This window comes from Pyrus communis, chromosome 3 (assembly GCF_963583255.1).
Source record: "Pyrus communis chromosome 3, drPyrComm1.1, whole genome shotgun sequence".
Lineage (NCBI taxonomy): Eukaryota > Viridiplantae > Streptophyta > Magnoliopsida > Rosales > Rosaceae > Pyrus > Pyrus communis.
The window spans coordinates 24,634,577-24,652,006 of NC_084805.1; the positions used below are offsets into that span (position 1 = coordinate 24,634,577).

The following is a 17,430-nucleotide window of genomic DNA, read 5'->3' on the forward strand; positions in this document are numbered from 1 at the left end:
AATCTCAAAATTTAATTAAATTCACATAACAATGATAAACAAAGGCATTATCACAACTTAGGTGTGGTGAGCAATCCCATTAAAATAGAACTTAATGTGTATGTTTCATGCATGACTTGGAATAGTATTAGTCGTCGGGAGATTTTGCATCAATTTGTTTTTGTTTTTAATATGTACATATTAAAAACAAAAACAAATTGATGCAAAATCTCCCGACGACTAATACTATTCCAAGTCATGCATGAAACATACACATTTGTCTTTCTTACAATGTTTTGGGCATATGAATAACAGAAAGAAAACGGTCATGATACAAGCTGAATAATAGTACTAATTAGTAAACAACTTGTGCATGATGTTTGCTTATAACCAAGTGGCAAGAAGGGACAAATGTGTATGTTTCATGCATGACTTGGAATAGTATTAGTAAAGTCACACGGGCCAATCAACTTGTTGATAAGTGGCCCTTTACCACAGTAGTGAAAAAATGTTGTGCTCTTGCATGACGGCGTGGGTTCAAATTCTGTTAGTGACTAATCTAACATCTAACTTACTAATGTTATCGCTCAACTCAAAAAAAAAAAATCGAAATGTATGTAGTGGATAAACACAATCTCAAAATTTAATTAAACTCACATAACAACGATAAATAAAGGCATTATCACAACTTAGGTGTGGTGAGCAATCCCATTAAAATAGAACTTAATATATACATATTAAAAACAAAAACAAATTGATGCAAAATCTCCCGATGACTAATACTATTTCAAGTCATGCATGAAACATACATATTTGTCCCTTCATGCCACTTGGTTATAAGCAAACATCATGCACAAGTTTTTACTAATTAGTATTACTACCATTCAACTTGTATCATGACCGTTTTCTTTCTGTTATTCATATGACCAAGACATTGTAAGAAATAATGTTGATTATTCAAAACGAATCAACAACTAGTTGCACAGGGTTACAATGAGTGATACTCCCATCTTGATAAAGAAAGAAAGAAAAAAAAAAAAAAGGAAGTCGACTTCCAAACTAAAATAAAATGTATATAAATATAGAAAATTGTTATTAGCACTCCAAAAATCTCATTTGGCACTCCAAACTTTCTATAATTAGAAAGAAAAATACACTTGTGAGGAGTGTAGAATGAAATTTTTGGAGTGCTAATAACAGTTCCCTAAACGTCTTAACAAATATTGCACATGGCATTGACCTAGACTTTCGCGAATAGACTTATAATTTCGGGTATCTAATAAACATCCAGATTGAAAATATTCAACGATCTACAAAATTTTCTCATGGAGGTACCCATTTTTTTGCCACAGATACCAATATAGAGGCTAAAAGATAATACGATATTAAATTCATATGTGGTTGAGATATTTATGAATTTAATCATTAAAATGCATAAACTCAATTATACATTCAAGCAAAATCAATTCCCGAGGTTTTGGTCAACAATAAAACCGCTTACCTATGAGTTCATCTATAAAACATGCAAAGGCGATATACTTTTTAACCACAATTCTATGTATTGTGAATTTTTGTCCGCAACTTTTGTGGCATATAGAGGCTAAAAGATACTACGATATTAGATCCATATATGGTTGAAATATTTATCAGTTTAATCATTAAAATGCATAAACTCAATTACATATTCAGGTCAGATCAATCCCTGAAGTTTTGCTCCACAATAAAAACTGCTTGGCTATGAGTTTGCCTATAAAACGTGCAAAGACGATATACCTTTTAGCCACAGTTCAATGTAATGTGAATTGTTGTTTGCAACTTTTGTATCTAATAAATAATCACGGTTAAAAATATTCATTGATCTACCAAAAGTTATCATGGACGTACCCATTTTTCTACCATAAATAGGAATATATAGGCTAGAAGATTCTCATTTAATTGAAACATACCAAATTCATTAAACACTCTAACCAGAAGCTCATATCGATTATTAAGCTAATTAGTACTCTAGAAATTTAGAGATGTCAAATGATGAAGAAAAGGAAGAGGAAGAGGTTTGGATGACTACGGAGGAGTAGATGGGAGTGCAGAATGACAACCATGGGAGATGGAAGGATTTTTTAAAGATAGAGAGAAGGGGATTTGCTCCATGGAGATGACGGACTGGTTAGGATTTTATTTTTTATTTTTAAGTAGATTGAGTTGGATGTAAAAAGAAGTTTGATTGAGTTGAGTTTTGATAAGTAAGGACGGTTTTGGAAATAATGTTGGGTGTAAATAGATAATGATATATAAATCAAATACAATGTGAATATAAAAAGTAAGCAGGGCGTTGAGATACAAAATATGGGTTCAAATAAAATTTCCTAAAAAAAAATAGAGCACTTGGAGCTAACAGAAGACTTAGGACAAACACCGAGCGCAACAACGTTTTAGGATATATACAGCTGACTCCACTTAGTACGGTAAATCTTGGTAGTTGTCACGTAGACGAAAATTTTGAATTGAAAACGTATTAAATTATTTGCATTAGATTCATGTACAAATATTGAATTATTTGCATGAAAAGTCTCTTTTGTTAGGCAAACGTGTATGAAGGGGCTCTTTTGTTAGGCAATCGATAACCATTCAATTCTTCCAACTCATCTTGCCTATATAAGTGACTCATACCATTTCACATATGTAAAACAAATAAAGATGGAGATCTCACACATAAAACTACTTCCCCTACTACTTTTCTTCCTTCTAAACTCAGTTTGTTCTACAACTTCGAACCCGATTTCGGAAAGCTTTGTCCCTTGCTTTTCATCCCGCTTACATTCTAACTCAACAAGCAAAATCATCCTCACCGAAAGCACTTGGGATTATTCCTCAGTCTTGCAATCGTCCATACAGAATCTCCGATTCTTGAACACATCAACACCGAAACCACATGCTATTATTACTCCTTCTCGATACTCTCATGTTCAGGCAGCTGTGGTATGCGCCAAGAAAGACGGCATACAAATAAGAATCCGAAGCGGGGGCCATGACTACGAGGGCCTATCTTATGTATCCGAAGCTCCTTTCATCATCATCGATCTTTTCAATCTTCGGTCTGTCGACGTTGACATAGAGAATGAGAGTGCTTGGGTTGAGTCAGGTGCTACTCTCGGAGAGTTGTACTACACAATTGCACAAAAGAGTAAAATTCATGGATTTCCAGCAGGGACATGTCCAACTATGGGTGTGGGGGGACATATTAGCGGAGGTGGATTTGGCACTATATTCCGAAAATATGGTCTAGCAGCTGACAATGTTATTGACGCTAAGATTGTTGACGTTAATGGCAGGATTCTCGACAGAAAATCCATGGGAGAAGAACTCTTTTGGGCTATTCGAGGAGGGGGAGGCTCAAGCTTTGCAGTCATTTTGAAATGGAAACTTAGGTTGATTCCTGTTCCTCCATCTGTGACAGTTTTCACAATTTCACAGACCATAGAACAAGGCGCAACCAAACTATTTTCGAAATGGCAAAACATTGCAGATACGCTTCATGAAGACATTTTCCTACATTCAGTCATAAGTGTTGGAAATAAAGCTGGCGCAAATGGTGGCAAAACTATTAATATTGAATTCGGTTCCTTGTTTCTTGGGCCAGTCGAGAAACTTCTCACTTTGATGCAAGACAATTTTCCGGAGTTAAGTTTAGACCGCAGCAACTGCACTGAAATAAGCTGGATCGAGTCTGTTCTATACTTTGCCGGCATGTCGATAAACGAGTCGGAAGCTTTGCTTGGGAGAACACAACAATCTAAGAGCTTCTTCAAAGCAAAATCAGACTATGTGACTAAACCAATTTCGGAAGCTGGCTTGGAAGGTTTATGGCAAACACTGATTGAAGTGGAAGCTTATTTGATATTGACACCTTATGGTGGAAAGATGAGTGAGATTTCGGATTCGGAAACTCCTTTCCCACACAGAATCGGCAACATATTCGGAATCCAGTATATGGTCACTTGGGATGATGGCAAGGAAACTGAGAAACATGTTGGCGGGATGAGAAGGCTGTATGACTACATGGAACCATATGTTTCAAAGTCCCCAAGAGGTGCCTATTTGAATTATAGGGATCTAGACTTGGGGAGGAACAATGCTTGTAATACAAGCTATGGACAAGCAAGCATTTGGGGCTTAAAGTATTTCAAGAATAATTTTAGGAGACTTGTTCATGTGAAAACCTTAGTTGATCCTGGTAACTTCTTTAGGAATGAACAAAGCATCCCTGTGTTCCCATCTATTTGATTTGGGAACTTGTGATAAGTATCAAGGTTTTTATTTTATTTTTTTAATAATAATAAAGGATTAAGCGAGATTAATTTGTCAATGAAATGTCACAAGGTGCAAACCATATACCCTTAAACTCGAAGAATAAGGGGAAACTTTCTTGTCCCAAGTATTTTCAAATTTTATCACACCAAATTATCCCTTTGTTCCCATCTAGGAAGAAATAGATTGTTGGTATTGAAAATTTACTAACTCAATACCAAAATATGAGGATGGTAAGTTTACAAATTTTATCACACCTCTCACTTTACTCACTTTGTAAATGAACCGAAAGACAAAAGAAAAGGAAGCAGCAAGCTCTTGGGAAAAAATGCTCTGTAAAAGTTTTTAACTCTTATTGATTGTCTGCCCTCTCATTTTCATATTCTTCCCATACCCTCATATTTGTGTGGTAACGGTTAAGCCATGTCAATATTTTATATTCTTATTACTTTTTGTTTTATTATTTCTATAAAAAAAATTAATATAAAATGTTGATGTAACTTAATCGTGACCACACATCACAGAAGGGTATGAGGAAAGTATAAAAATGGAGGGCAGACAATCCACCTCCATAGAAATTACTCTAAACGTACGTGGACATCTCTCTTATAGATATTTTACAAGATTTTATAAACATAGCATTGATTGCTATCCATGCTAAAAGTCATATTGGCTGCTTGCATACAACAATTTCAACCATTGTCATTTATTCTTATTCGCTTTCATTTTGCTTTTGACTTCCAACATAGATGAGTTCAAAACTTGGAATTAGTTTTCCAGTCAATCATACTAATCAAAAGTGTCATATTTCTTTTTGTTCTTTTTAAATGATAAAGGATTAGGTGAGATTAATTTCTCAGTCAAAGGTTACAATATGCAAACCATCTACCTTCAAACTCGGAGGGAAACTTTCTTGTCACAAGAACATTTCCAAGGATTCAATGCAGAGTTTTAGATTATACTATTGTTTGTCACGATGGATCCTGAAAAAGATTTAGGTACCCATGTTTAGTGGGCCACCAAATTGTGCTTTGAGTTTCATAGAAGAACATAGGAATGGTCTTGCTAGGCCTAAAACTATGGCTAGAATTATATTGTAATTTTTTTTTTTCAGGGGTTTAGTTTCTACTTCTCTAAATGTTAATTTGGGATGGTGTTCACACTTCTTTTTAACTTCCACACACTTCTTTCAATTTTTAGTCATCTTATGAAAAAAAGTAAAGAAGGTCAAAGGATAAAAATTAACAAAGTGTATGTAGGAGGTAAAAAGATGTGTGGATAGCATCACCCTTTAATTTTTAGACAATCTTGAGGATCTTATTATCTCTTGTGTGTTTGGAGTTTGTCTTAAAAGTAGTGTACACACCTTTGAATTGAAAATAAATGAACGGAGAAACAAACAAAATATAACTATGAACATTATTTTATTAACAGAAAACAAATAAAAGAGATTACCACGATGACTACAAATTGATGGCTACATCATGACTAAGTTGTTCTAAAGTGAATAACAAGTATCCTATTTATAATAAATCAAACCTAATCTCTAACAAAACCTAATTCTAATGGCTGAGCCCAAATCCTAAACTTATTATTTTCCAACATCCCGGTCAAACTCATGACGGTAAACAAATGAGTTTGCCAACAAGCAGATGTGGATGCAGGCTCCATTAGTCGGACAGACAGCCAAGCTCTGCTACGTAGACAGACAGATAAGAGGCTCTGCTACGCTAATGGATAGATTCAGATAGGTATATTCACATTCCAGCAGACAGATGTTGAGAGTATTGAACTCGGTGGATGAGAATTCTCATATCACAACTGCAGTAACAAATAAACAAAAACAAAAATTATCACTTGAGCGGTCACAAGTCCAAGCGCTAGACTGACAGGCAAGCAAATTCTAGCAAAACTAATCCGTGTAGGCCTCAAAAGGCCTAACAAACAGCCAATAATTTTTTCCTTTTTCCCAACAATTCAAAAACATTCTCATCAATGTAAATGGCCCCATCATTCGGAATACGGTCAAGGCTTAAAACACATCATTTTTCAATGTACCAATCTTGTTTAATCGCAGATCACCAACTTCAGAACTTCCTCACTAAATCATTCACAACTCTCTCATCAGGTACAACGGCAAGCAGCGGTGGTGGTGGTCTCCAGCTTGAAGACAACAATGGTTAAAGCAAAGGAGTCACGCTGGTTCGATCAGATAGCAGGTGGCAAACAGAATTGTGCTCGTCAGATTCGAGTCCTTCGGGCTGCGGGTCGGGCTAGCGGGTCCAAATCAGGCAGACAGTGACATCGAAGCTTTAGCGTGATGGCGGTGCGAGACAGAGATTTAGCAGTGGAATGGTGGCTCCAGCAGCTGGGCACAACTCCGGCTCCAGACTTCGACATATTCATTTTATAATATTTTTAAAACGACCACAAAGTGTAACCCAAACTAGAAAACAAAAATAAAAAATTTTAAGGAACAAAACTAGACAAAACAAACAGTGGAGATAGACAAACTAATACAAACAACACACGAGCAGTTTAAACTCCGAATGAGAAAGAAGAGAGTTTTAACAAAAAAAAAACTCATGATACTATTCACTTTAACGAAAAATCATATTTTTACACTAAAAAGTCAATCATGGTACTATTTACCTTACCATTTATTTTATCATTATCATTGAAACTCAAAGTTTTCAAACTCTTTTCATTAGTTTTCCTTAGAAAAAAACTAGACGAAATAGACAAGGGAGATAGACAAATACAAACAAAACAGAAGTTCTTTTTAAACTTTTAATGTAATCTATAAATGGGTCTTTGTTATCATATAAATTGCTGTTTATATCCATGGCTTTAAGCCGGGTGCGTTTATCACTGCCTGTAAATTGTCCTACTTGTTGGGAAATGCAAACAATACACAAGCGGATTAAACTCCTAGGGTGCGTTTGTTGCACCGGACTGTCTCGGACTGGACTAGCTTCAGGGACTAAGTTGGACTGGCTTAGACTAGACTAAGCTGGACTAATTTAGTGAAGCGTTTGGTGTAGTGTCGGACTAAGAAACAGGATAACAAGAAAAATGAAAAAAAAAAACCCATGATATATTACAAAATATTTTATTTTCTTCAACTTCAATTTCAACCAAATATTAACGTTATTCCTGTTAAACATTTCATCTTCTCCATGTTTAAAGTATGTTGGTGTCACTCAAATACCGTATTTAATCCAACCTCCTTTCTTCTTCTAGCAATTGCCACCAGTGCCATCTACCATACTAGATATTGCAAATTCTTGAGATTTCAAAACCAACAATTGATAATTTGTTTCACATTTAAACAAAAACCCATCCACAACAAAGCAACCCATCACAATTTTTTCCCAAAAATATCAAATTTACACAAAAGAATCAATGTGGGTTTTGCGAATAAGGAAATATACCAACAAGAACAAATAATACAAAAGCCATACATCAGATCTAGCAAAAACATATACATACATATATGTGTGCGTGTATGTATATGTGTGTATATATACATATATATACAAACCCAGAAAATGGGGCTTTCTATAATCTCAGCTTAAATTAGAAAGAACCACCATTGCAAACACCATTAAACCAAACGGAACATATTCAAAAAGCTGAAATTCATATTATATTACCAAAAAAATAAGCAAATCTGAGGAAGATCGAGGATATATGTCATTACATCTTTCCATCTGAAAATATCAGTTCTTCGTGCCCAGATGGACTTCGCGGCCAACATCATCTGAATTCAACCTCCTTCTGAGCGAGCTGACGCGGTGCTACGGCAGTGGTGGCCATCGTCGAGACTTAGATAGAGAGAGCGGGAGATGACCTTGGGAAATGGAGTGGGGTGGCGCCGGCATCGATCTGGGTCTCAGATCGAATCGACCCATCGGTGGGTGCTAATTCGATTTTGGGATTTAGGGGTGGGTGGTAATGAGATAGAGCAGGGAGAGAAAAGAAGATCCATGCAGGGAAGGAGTGGAGGATTTGATGTCGAGGTCGTTGATTACGATGAGCAGTGAACAAACGAAGCAGACGAAGGAAAGGCTTAGCAGTCCGCTGCATTTTGGGGGGTTTCGCTAAGAACCTCTAACGAGGTCTCTAGTCGAGGCGAATCCCGTTTAATCCTACTAAAACTAGTCCCTGGGATTACCAAACACGGGACTACACTAATTTTTAATGTAGTCCAATCCAGTGAAGGTTAGTGAACCCAAACAAACACACCCCTAAGGATCAAACCTTAGGTACCGTTTGGTACGTGGGACGGGATGGAACAGAGTGGGACAAGACGTTCCGTCCCACGTTTGGTGCGCCTAAAACGGGTGGAACGAGCTGTTCCACGGGACGAGTTTTGGGTGAATTTTCGTTCCACCTCACCCCCCTGGAACGACTCGTTCCACATTTGTGGAACACAAAATTATAACCTCTTCGTCTCCTTCTTCTTCCTCCTTGTTTCCATCCGAGGGCATCTTTGCTCCCGCTCCGTTCCATTCCGTCATGTCCCATCCCGTCCCGTCCCATTCTGTTCCGTCCCGTCCCGTCCCATTCCGTTCCGTCCCGTCCCGTCTGCATACCAAACGATACCTTACAGAACGAAACTAGACGAAACAAACAGCTTAGATGGACAAACTAATACAAACAAAACAGAACCAGATTAAACTCCGAAGGATTTAACCTGCTCTGATGCTAAGTTAAAAATAAACAAACGGAAGAACAAACGAAATATAACTATGACATTATTTTATTAATGGAAAACAGATAAACGAGATTGACAAGACGGCTATAAACTGAGAGCTACATCTTAATTGAATTAGTAAATAATAAACATCCTATTTATAATAAACTAAATTCTAATTTCTAATAAAAGCCAATTCAAACGGGCTCAGTTCAAATCCTAAACTTATTATTTTTCAACATGACAAACAACAAATTTTAGGCTAAGTTTCATTATAAGGAAAATTAATGAAAATGACTTGAAAACTTTGAGTTTTAATCAAAAAGACAAAAATGTATTGTAAGTGAATAGTACCATGAGTGACTTTTTAGAGTAAAATTATTCTTTTTCGTTAAAATTAACTTCATTATATACAGGGAACTTATGTGCACATGCCTATTTGTACACGAATGTGATGCGAATAAAGTTTGAAAACCAATCATGTGCCATCATATTGATAATCATATAATCCACATGTTACAGAAACATTTCCAACAATGCATAACCGCATCTATGAGAGAAAGTCTTCCTCCAACCACGGAAAAAAAAATTAATAAAGAAACCGCTACATCATCAAAGAGTTACGCGCGACTTCAAAATCCTATGTATGAAAGCTTTAGAAGAGTCTAACATTTTTTACACTATATTCTACTTCTGGAGAAGATTTGAGCCAAGTCATAAATACAATGATCTATTCATAATTAAATTTCAAATTCTAACAATTTAAGTATTCTCATCATTTATACAAAACGAACATAAAACATTTTACTTGGTTAAAAAAAAAAAAATACCACTGTATTGCATGTTAAAAGGAGTATAACTTTAAACCAATATCTCGTCTGTTCTTTTATTTCTCATAAGAAAAATGATGATGTATGCATCCCTGCATTGAGTACGCACACCGATGATGTTTCTAAACCTTTTTAGGTTTAATTATCATACTTTACTATCCTTATTCTTTGGAATGATGGAAAGCTGACTCAACTTTCCTCAAACCAAATCCTTATTCAAGCCAGGTTTAATTATCATACTTTACTATCCTTATTCTTTGGAATGATGGAAAGCCGACTCAACTTTCCTCAAACCAAAGCTTTATTCAAGCCAAGTTGACTAAGGTAAATGTTCCTCACCCGTCTAGGCCGATACCAGCGATCTTGGTGAACTTCTTTGACATTTTCTCACTTATTATGTCCTGCTAGAGTTACTCCTTTATATTTTTCGTCTATTTACATTTCAAGTCATGTATCTTAGCTTATCGGCCTATATTTTACTTTTGTAAGCATTTGTAATCTCGACTTCATCATGAAATGATGACATTCAGTTTCTCGTTTTAGTTTTTACTTCTCATTCGCTTACTTTTTAGGTAAATACATGCAAATTCACATTAAATTTTAAGTCTTCATTTGCTTGAAACATGAAAAAACTTAATTGAATCAATGTCTCACTCGGTGCAAAATTTTTTGGTTAAGAAGTCAATTTGACAAGCAACCTTTACACACACTCAAACACAATCTCTGTATGTTGACAACCTCCAATAGTGGCATGCTTATTTTCTTTTTCTTTGAGTCATCCCATGACAATGAGACCGAAAACAACTTACAGTAAATACATGTTCAATCCAGTTCAGACTCTACCTAAATTTTGACACCAATACGATCATAGTGATTAATTGATGAGAGTGTCTCATCACCAAATTAATAAAAAAGAACTGAACTTTAGGAACACTGTGGACCGTATTTAGCAAGAAGTTATATCAATCAACTATATCATTAGTTTCTCTACTACGTAGTTATCTGTCTCTAATTAAAGTGTTAAAACACTTTTGTCATGGCATCTCCTGGATCCTAGCAAACCCAGGAATCTTGCCTCTAAACAATAGATTTGGTAGTTGCATGTCTAAAGATGTCTTCAGTTAAATCCAGTGGCCAATATTTTATAGCATATATATATGTATATATATACCTAGTCGAACTAACAAAACTAATTCAAAACTTAATAAAGATTATTACATGGGGGTTCCTTCTTTACATTCTGAATGGACTTGTACAAACTAATTAAGAAAATTAATGTTTATTAGAGTGCTTTGGCTCTTTAAACCCTTTACGAGTGTCCAGATTTTATGTTGATATATGTAACTAGTAATTCCTCTTTGTAAATAAAATAAGAATTTTATATGTGTATATAAACTTTTATTATCAAACTGTGATTTGCAGACGAGTTAAAAACACAATATTAGCACAAAAATTAAGTACAAACCAGAGGATTTAATGCATTATTTGATGGTTATATGAGAACATAGCAAAAACAACGAATTGGAAAAAAAAAATTAGGGAAAATTTAGAAACTAGCTATTGTCCATGCTCACAATTCACCTAATGATCTAATTTAATTAGTCAACATTACCAAATTTCCTTCAAACATGGCGTGCCTTAACACTATATATCCTTGGTGGAACTACATATGTTTCCAATAACAACCCACCAAATATATTCCACTGTACATCTGTAATAATATTGGTAAAGCGCTGACCGGTTAGAGGAGTGGAAAGTGGTGCAGATATTAACCCAACTGAAGTGGCAGATATTTGAATGTATATGCTCAATGTTGGCCGCATATTTACCAATATTTCAGTACCATGGCAGACAAAGCTTCTTTAGAAAATACAAGAATAGAACTTTCTTGAAAAGTCCAAAATTTGAGTGCAATGAGAGAGTAAATGAGGCATGGGAGAGAGAGAGAGCAATTAGTGGGGTGTAATGATGAGTCTGATGGATTGGTTGGGTGATATGGTGATGGAAACCAAAGGAAAATTCTAGAGATCCCACCTGAGAGAAGCAAGAGAAGCGTGCCACCCGTTCCATTTCTTTCTACGATGGCGGACACGCGTACAAAAAGGGTAAAATCCTCTCAACAAAAACATTGTCGATGATCAACACGTGGAAAGCATGTATTGAAGGCAGAGCAAAACCCAAAAATGTCCAAAAGACCACAGACGGAACGATGCAATTGAAGGAGATTTGGAGAGATGCATTTGAAGTGAACCTATCCACGATGATCCACGCGTTGCAAAACAATGGAAAACGCGTGAGAAGGCTGTGCAAAAGAAGAAAAGCAACGGGCAAACTACCATGTGGCCTGCTTTAATTCCCATTTTTTAAATCTTTTTTTGGTCGTGGCACCCATGCATTCAATTTCTTTATCCAATTTTTTTTATAATTGTTTATTGTTCACTGTGCCATGGCCTGGTTTAAGTTTTAACTCCCATTTTAAAAAAAAAATTTGTCCTACCACCGGTTCTTTAATTATTATTTTATATTTCTTCGTCTCCCAAATGACGTATGTGGGTCAAAGAACAGTGCAGAGCACCTTTCCGTATGTAGACTCACTCTACCAAGGGGCAAAATTGCCAATTCATGTAGCATCTTTTAAAAAGCTGAAAACCATGCGTTAGATTAGGGGCAAAATCAGAACGGCACTGTTAATGAACAGTACAAATAGCTGAGCTTTAGTATATGTAGAATATAGAGCACTTAGAACTAACAGAAAACCTGACGGAAAACGAGCGCAGTGACATTTTAAGATTCATACAGCCGATTCCACTTAATAGAATACGGCTTTATTGTTGTAATTATTCCACCATCACATAAATGAAAAAATTCGCATTGAAAATGTCTCTTTTGTTAGGCAAACGTTTATGAAAAGCTTCTTCTGTTAGGCAAACGTTTGTGAAAAGTCTGCCTATATATCTTTTCAAGTCTTCCAACTCCTATTACCTATATAAGTGAGCTCAAAGCTCATACCATTTCACATTTATAGAACAAATAAAGATGGAGATCTCACACATAAAACTACTCCCCCTACTACTTTTCTTCCTTCTAAACTCAGTTTGTTTTACAAATTCGAACCCGATTTCGGAAAGCTTTGTCCCATGCTTTTCATCCCGCATAAATTCTACCTCAACAAGAAAAATCATCCTCACCGAAAGCAGTTCGGACTATTCCTTAGTCTTAAAATCTTCCATACAGAATCTCCGATTCTTGAACACATCAACACCGAAACCACAAGCTATCATTACTCCTTCTCAATACTCCCATGTTCAGGCAGCTGTGGTATGTGCCAAGAAAAACGGCATACAAATAAGAACCCGAAGCGGGGGCCATGACTACGAGGGCCTATCTTATGTATCCAAAACTCCTTTCATCATCATTGATCTTTTCAATCTTCGATCTATCGATGTTGACATAGAGAATGAGAGTGCTCGGGTTGAGTCAGGTGCTACTCTCGGAGAGTTGTACTACACAATTTCACAAAAGAGTAAAGTTCATGGATTTCCAGCAGGGTCATGCCCAACCATCGGTGTAGGGGGACATATTAGCGGAGGTGGATTTGGTACTATACTCCGAAAATATGGTCTAGCAGCTGACAGTGTTATTGATGCTAAGATTGTTGACGTTAATGCCAGGATTCTCGACAGAAAATCCATGGGAGAAGAACTCTTTTGGGCTATTCGAGGAGGGGGAGGCTCAAGCTTTGGAGTCATTCTAGAATGGAAACTTAGGTTGGTTCCTGTTCCTCTATCTGTCACAGTTTTCAAAATTTCACAGACCATAGAACAAGGTGCAACCAAACTAGTTTCCAAATGGCAAAACATTGCAGATAAACTTCATGAAGACATTTTCCTACGTGCAGTCATAGGTGTTGGAAATAAAGCTGACGCAAAGGGTAGCAAAACTATAATAATTGAATTTGATTCCTTGTTTCTTGGGCCAGTCGAGAAACTTCTCACTTTGATGCAAGACAATTTTCCGGAGTTAGGTTTAGACCGCGGCCACTGCACTGAAATGAGCTGGATTGAGTCTGTTCTATACTTTGCCGGCATCTCAAGAAATGAGTCGGAAGCTTTGCTGGGGAGAACTCAACAATCGAAGAGCTTCTTCAAAGCAAAATCAGACTACGTGACTGAACCAATTTCGGAAGCTGGCTTGGAAGGTTTATGGCAAACACTGATTGAAGTAGAAGCTTATATGATATGGACACCTTATGGTGGAAAAATGAGTGAGATTTCGGATTCAGAAACTCCTTTCCCACACAGAATTGGCAACATATTCGAAATCCAGTATATGGTCACTTGGGATGATGGCAAGGAAACTGAGAAACACATTGGCATGATGAGAAGGCTGTATGACTACATGGCACCATATGTTTCAAAGTCTCCAAGAGGTGCCTATTTGAATTATAGGGATCTAGACTTGGGGAGGAACAATGCTTGTAATACAAGCTATGGACAAGCAAGCATTTGGGGCTTAAAGTATTTCAAGAATAATTTTAGGAGACTTGTTCATGTGAAGACCTTAGTTGATCCTGGTAACTTCCTTAGGAATGAACAAAGCATCCCTGTGTTCCCATCTATATGAGTTGGGAACTTGTGATTAGTTTTTATCATACTAATGATAAGTATCAAGTTTTTGTTTTTTTTGTTTTTTTTTTTTTCTTTCTAATAATAATAAAGGATTAAGCGAGATTAATTTGTCAATGAAATGTCACAAGGTGCAAACCATATACCCTTAAACTCGATGAATAAGGGGAAACTTTCTTGTCCCAAGAGTATTTTCAATGTAGAGTTTTAGAATATATTGCTGTCTGTGAAAATGAACCCTAAAAAGGATTTAGGATACCATGTATAATGGGCCACTAAAGTGTGCTTTGAATTTCATAGGAGAAAATAGGAATGGGCTTGCTAGGCCCAAAACTACTGCAAGAACGACAGTAATCATTTCAAGGGGCTAGTCTCTACTTTTTCTATATTTTAGTTTGGATGATGTTATCTACACACCGTCTTTTTTACCTTCCATACATTTTTTCTAATTTTTGACTGTCGGATGAAAAGAATTAAAAAAGATCAAAGAACAGAAATTAACAAGGTGTGTGTGGCAGGTAAAAAATTGTGTGTCGGTAGCATCACCGTTTAGTTTTTAGACAAACTTAAGCATTGTGTTATCTCTTATGTGTTTGGGTTTGTCTTTATAAGTAGTGTGCACAACTTTATCAAACAAGTGTTAGGCTAAGACCTGGTTTGGTACTGAGGTGATTCTGAAAAAAGCTGCTATAAAAAAAAGCTGGGAGCTGTTTTTGTGTTTGGTAAACCCTCAGCTTCAGCTTTTTTTCACAGTTTTGGATGAAAAAAAGCCAAAAACAAGAAGCTGCAAAACCTAGCTTTGAAAAACCGGCTTTTTTTCACATCTGTTTTACATAAAAGTTTACCAAACATTCTAATATTGCTTTTTTTTTTTCAAAAGCACTTTTACAAAAAAGTTTACCAAACACTCAGCTGCTTTATTTCACAGCTGCTTATTCTCACAGCACAGTTGAAGCAGTTTTTTTTCAAAGCACAGCAATACCAAACCAGCCCTAAGCTTCATGATATCCACGGAACTTATATGCCTATGCCTATTTGTACACAAATGTTAGACGAATGAAGTCCGAAAGATAATTGTACATGACCGCATCGTATTCATAGTCATACAATCCGCATGTTACAGAAACTATTCCAACAATACATAACCGCATCTATGGGAGAAAGCCTTCCTCCAACCACATTAAAAAAAAGACCCGCTACACTTCAAAATAACTTTGCACTCCTACGTATGAAAAGCTTAGATGAGTCTTAACTTTTTCTACACAATATTCTTACTCCTGGGGAAGATTTGAGCTTAAGTTATACAATGATCTAACTATAATTTGGTTTTCAATTCAACACAACAATTAAAATGTCGTGGTCATTTATATAAATTGAACTTGAGACTCTTCACTTACAAATTGAGAAAAATATCATTGATGTCGTATTGTTAGAGGAGTATAACTTTAAAACAAAATCATCTTCTTTTTCTTTCTTTTTTCCCAGAAAAAAAAAAAAAATTATTCCTGATGTATTCATCCCTTTCATTGCATACGCATACCAATGATGTTTCTGAACCTTTTTAGGTTTAATTATCATACTTTACTATTCCTTGAATAGAATGCGTTGTGTTTGGACCACAAATAAAAATAAAGTCTGTTATGGGGTCAATTTATATTTAGTTATACCCCGACTCACCAAGTTTGAAGTTCAATTTAGGATCCTTTTTTAGGACTCGGACAACCAACTCACATCAATCCAATCGGTCTGAGGACTAGGGCAGGGTTCTCCACCGAGGGCTCGTATAGGGTTCTCCCTAAAGCACGTCTGCCACGCAGACGACCAGTCCCGAGAATATCTCTTCTTCTTAAATGATGATCAATGCCTCATTTTGACATACAGATGTGACAACAACAATCGTGCGAAAATGTCACAAGACATAGCTGAAAGCCATCAACTAGGAATTGTAGTTATTATCAACATCAAATGACAGATATACCCCTCCTAGCGGAACTACACTGGGGTCATTGAGTTCACATGACCCCAATAACCCAATGTTTCTCCTTTTTTCATTATTTATTATTTTTTTTTTTTTTACCCTTACAAGTTTGAGAAAGAAATGGTTTGTTAGTGTGAGTTTTAACTTTTTTTTTTTCTCAACCTGTCTCCCCCTTGCTGCTGCTTCTTCTATTTTCTTATTTCTTTCTTCTATCTTTTTCTTCTTCTGAGGTGTTACTTCTTAATTTAGATTTCCTCTGTCCTTAAAAGTGTGCTTAACTCAAACTCTTCTTAGTTGACGAAAAAAAACCGTGTTCTTATTTCCTCTTCTGTTCTTAACTACATATTTTATGGATGTATTGACTTCTTGATTCATGGTTTATTGCAACGTGTGATGCTTGATGTTTCCTTTTACTTTTTGTTAGCGCTTTAAAGATGAACAAAAAATACAACATTACTATGTGAAAAATATGATTAATTTTTAGATTTGCTTATCATGACTTTATTGTTATATAATTGTGGCTTCACCACTGCTACCCGTGCTCCAGATCAGTAACAAGAACGAGATTACTCATTCTTCATTGCCTAGAAATAGGACCAAAGGCCTTCAAGCTCGGGACTTTAGTCAAATTCAATCACTACGATTATACAAACCTTTGAGTGATTCTTCAATCAACCCAACTGCTCTCCAGCACAAACCCAATTGCTTAGCAAAACCTCTAACTCTTCAGCTACAATCTCAAAACCTTCCTTCGATGCACACATTGCCTATGATCCCTAAGATCTAATTATAACTTTGTTACTTCTTGATATGATTTGGTTGACGTGCAATTCCAACCACCTCTGAATTCCTGTCTGAGGCAAATGTTCATTACGTAGTCCAATTTGATACTAGTGATCTCGGTGGACTCGTCTAGGATTATCTCACCCACCATGGCTTAAATCTTGTTACAGTAGTACTGTTTTCTTTACATTTTTAGCTATTTACGTTTCAAGTCTTGGAGGTCGGTTCATC

General features: G+C 36.1%; 2 protein-coding genes across 2 annotated transcripts; both read left to right on the forward strand.

Moving 5' to 3' along the window:
- Window positions 1–2,668: 2,668 nt before the first annotated feature.
- On the forward strand, window positions 2,669–4,348 carry LOC137729582 (tetrahydroberberine oxidase-like). Its single transcript, XM_068468557.1, has one exon. It carries the CDS (start codon window positions 2,674–2,676, stop codon window positions 4,258–4,260), a length of 1,587 nt encoding a protein of 528 aa, XP_068324658.1. The 5' UTR covers window positions 2,669–2,673; the 3' UTR covers window positions 4,261–4,348.
- An 8,501-nt stretch (window positions 4,349–12,849) lies between these two features.
- On the forward strand, window positions 12,850–14,451 carry LOC137730266 (tetrahydroberberine oxidase-like). Its single transcript, XM_068469324.1, has one exon. The coding sequence runs from the start codon at window positions 12,850–12,852 to the stop codon at window positions 14,434–14,436; it is 1,587 nt and encodes a 528-aa protein (XP_068325425.1). The 3' UTR covers window positions 14,437–14,451.
- Window positions 14,452–17,430: the final 2,979 nt, after the last annotated feature.